Here is a 3,963-nt window from a genome sequence, read left to right on the forward strand (position 1 = left end):
CTGGGTAAACATTTTCAATTAGGTCCATAAAATTAGACATCAAAAAACAAATCTCAGACAGATCAATTTTACCATTTCTAGTCAGTGACTGACCATTACCAACACGGAGTAAAGCATCAGCAAAAGTTTTATTTCCTTGGTCAGATGATAATATTCTCATATTAGTTTTAAGTTTCAATTTAGTTATGTCTGGCCAAATGTAAGATCTCTTTAATAATGCATTGACTTCATCAGCTCTCGTTCCTCTTACTACAACTGGCAAGATTTGACGAAAATCTCCAGAAAATAAGACTGTACAGCCACCCATTAATGTATTTTTATTACGTAAGTCCCGCAAGGTTCTATCCAATGCCTCAACCGAGCTTTTGTGGGTCATGGATGCTTCGTCCCAAACAATGAATACACAATCCCGCATCAATTGAGCAGTGTTGCTTTGTTTGGATATATTACAGACACTTGATGTGTCATCGTAGGACATTTTTAGCGGGATCTTGAAAGTGCTATGCGCAGTTCGACCACCTTCTAAAAGCGTAGCTGCAATTCCAGATGAAGCCACAGCAAGAGCGATTTTTCTGTCTGTTTTTATTTTTGCGAGCAATAAGTTAATTAAAAATGTTTTTCCTGTACCTCCAGGGACATCAAGGAAAAATGTTTTGCCTTCGTAATTATAAATAGATGTCATTACTGCGTCATAAACCGTTTTCTGATCAGAGTTTAAACGTCTCTCATTTTGAACGACCTGTAATAGACGGACACTATCGTAGGACGTCTCTCGCAAGTATTCAGTATTGGTATTCAGATCTATATTGTTCGATAGAATTAATCCAAAATCAGTGATATTTTTGCCAGAAACTGATTGCACCACTTTATTCAACTCAAGTAAAGCTTCATTAAAAATATTTTCATCGTAATTTATATTATCTGATGGACATTCTTTTTGTTTTCGAAACAATACGTCTTCAGCCATACTTGCACGATGATTTTGCCAAAGCCTTATCGGGTCAGTTACTTGGCAAAATACTATCAAAATGGCAAATAAATTTCTTATAGACGGTGAAGTACAACATACAGTAGCTTCAGATAATGTGTTTTCCCATTGTAAATCATCTTCTAACAAACCCATTGCTTTGCATGCTTCTTGAAATGTATCATACGTCACTCCTTGCACAGTTCGTAGACTTGCAAAAGAAATTGGACCTTTGATCACGTGGAGCAACATTCTTAAGTAAAAACATTCACTGTTATTCGGATGAACTACATACACTCTACCAAGGGTATCAGTTTTTTTTACCCCAGGATGATTTTCGACGGGGGTTCCTAATTTTCGTCGTTGGAAATTTTTGATAGTTCCAAGTATAATAATTTGGAACCTTGTCATATGTTATGGTTTTAGCAAATTCGTCTGTAGCACATAATTTGAAAAAAGCAGTCAATGTAGTATCACGTGGATTGTTCACAATGTCATTGACATTATGTTGTGTAAAAAAAACCCTTTGTCCATTCTCTAAGTGAATTGCCAAGTGAATAATAGCAGGCGCTCGTTCGTGTACATCAAAAGATAAAATACGTCAAACCGCTTCAGAACTACATATGTATCGATCAGATTGAAATTGTTCCACTTCATTTCGATAGTATAAACTAAATGTATCTTGATCACTACCTTTGTTTATATATTTGGTAATATATTTTATTGATTTTACAGAGCTACACTGTTCCACGTTTATGTGTGCGTCAAATATTTTAAGCAACAGTGGGTTGTAAGGGACTACCCACCTGTTATCAATATCATTATTTCGAATTATAGCAATTTGTCCGCCTTCTTCAGGTGATAGTCTCCGATATTTGGGGTAACCATCATCGCCAGTTGATGTGTGACTCTGAAATAATTTTGGAAATTTTTTTGAGCACCTTCCCTCCGTCATACACGGAGAGTTTGTATTTAAAACTCCACATGGTCCATGAATCATGTGTCTGACTACAGAGTTGAACAATAATGGATCATCTTCTTTGTTTGGCAACTCTGCTGAAATCACATTGTCAATTTGGTCTGGTGTTATTTTATTTTTAAGCCATAATAGAAGATGAATGTGTGGTAAGCCACGTTTCTGCCACTCGACCGTATACATAAAACAACGTGGTTCACCAAATATATTAGCTTTATTAATGAGAATCAATAGTTTTTGTATTTTCAAATGAAACACCCTATTGACTATGTCATATCTGTCTTGCGGCTGTGCGTTAGGATGAAGATCAGTTTTAATCTCTTCCCAGTTTGGATTACATGTTACAGTGATAAATAGGTCAGGTTTGCCATAATTTTTTACATAGGTCATTGCGTCTTGTGTCTTTTCGTGAAGATATCGTGGTCCACCAGTAAATGATGATGGTAGAATTACTAATTGTCCAATTTCGATACTCGGCTCATTTGAGTTCAAGGCATCTTGCAAATGTATATAATTTTCAGCTCGTAATGTTGTCTGATTGTTTCGTATGTACGCTAAACGTTCTGATTCTATTTTAGAATATTGATCGACTAAATATTGGTTTAACAACATACCATATCTGAGTAACATATTGCAATTGTTTTGTCTTTCCATAATGCGATAACAGTAATAATTCATACACGAAACGATTTTTTGTAATGGAACTCCAGTATGAGGGTCAATTTGATGAATATCGATAGAATATCCATCTTCACCACGACATAACATTAGTGGATATTGCAGGCTGTCATAAGACCTGTGAATTTCAGATATTTTTTTAAGATTATCGTCTCGGTTACACAGTACAATATCTCGTTTATGAAATTGTTGGCCAGATATCACTACGGCTACCTCGCTTGTTGATGGCGCATTATAACGTCCTCGATGTTCACCTGTTGGTACCCTGCTAGCGTGTATGACTATATTGTAATCGGGAACATTTGGAAGGACACTTTCAATGGCTGTTTTAAAAGATTGTATGTATATATTATGTGAGTGCAACATATCTTGTAATGACCTGATCAAAGAGCTATCTAACAGTTTCCTAGAATCTATGTTACATCGAGTTGTCACTTGAGTTTCAGGATCGGCAATGAAGTATATTTGCAAAAATTTGTATTCGTCAGATCTATTCGGTAGTAGACTGCCAGCCAAATGATATACCTGGCCTTGTACTTTAAAAGTTGGCATAAATTTACCTTCAACTATTTTACGACTTTTAAATGATGTCATTTGAAAAGCATTATTATAGCGACGTATGTTACGCTTGAATTCTCCATGTTTAGGATGATCACCTGTAAGGAGAGAATTCAATGGTTCAGGAGGAGGACAAATCTCTACTAATTTAATTTTACCATTTGAACAACACATTCCTTTAGATTCATCTTTCCATTTTAGAGCTAAACAATATTGACAAACAATAGACATTGCACCTAATGTAACCATCGGATCATTTTTGTAATCAATAGTAAAATCGTAATTCATTGCAGAGTATTCTTTATTAAACCATGCATTAACATTTCTTAAATTTTTATTTCTTTCACGATTTTGTAAAAGTCTATTGTTTCGTTCAACAGAATTTTCATTGCTACGTACTAAGCGTACTCTTTTAGCATTTGCCGTACTACGTCCTATAGTAGACTTTCGTTTAGGCATTGTTTGATTGCCGAAAGGCTAACAATACAATAGGTGGAAAGGTAAAATAGGATGGTAATATAAAACACTACTATTTTAGCACCTGCCTAGACGACTTGGTAAACGACTGACGACGTGTCTCGACTGTGCGCTCAAAGAACCAATTATTATTATCGTGTTGTGATTATCAACCGCGCGCACGATAAGAGTCAATAGCATTCGATAACGCGTAATGTCACTGCCAGTGTGAGTATTTTGGTCTATTTTGATTGCGCGAACAGGCATAAAATGCAAACTTACGGTAACTACAACTTCAAAAACCAACCGTGACAGTCCACTTCAAAAA

At 35.7% G+C, this 3,963-nt stretch overlaps 1 protein-coding gene across 1 annotated transcript; it reads right to left on the reverse strand.

The window, feature by feature from the left end:
• Positions 1–1,568: 1,568 nt before the first annotated feature.
• LOC112692918 lies at positions 1,569–3,638 on the reverse strand. The gene has a single exon (XM_025567742.1). The coding sequence runs from the start codon at positions 3,636–3,638 to the stop codon at positions 1,569–1,571; it is 2,070 nt and encodes a 689-aa protein (XP_025423527.1).
• Between the last annotated feature and the right edge of the window lie 325 nt (positions 3,639–3,963).

Source organism: Sipha flava, unplaced genomic scaffold, assembly GCF_003268045.1.
Source record: "Sipha flava isolate LNK unplaced genomic scaffold, YSA_version1 78_pilon_pilon, whole genome shotgun sequence".
Lineage (NCBI taxonomy): Eukaryota > Metazoa > Arthropoda > Insecta > Hemiptera > Aphididae > Sipha > Sipha flava.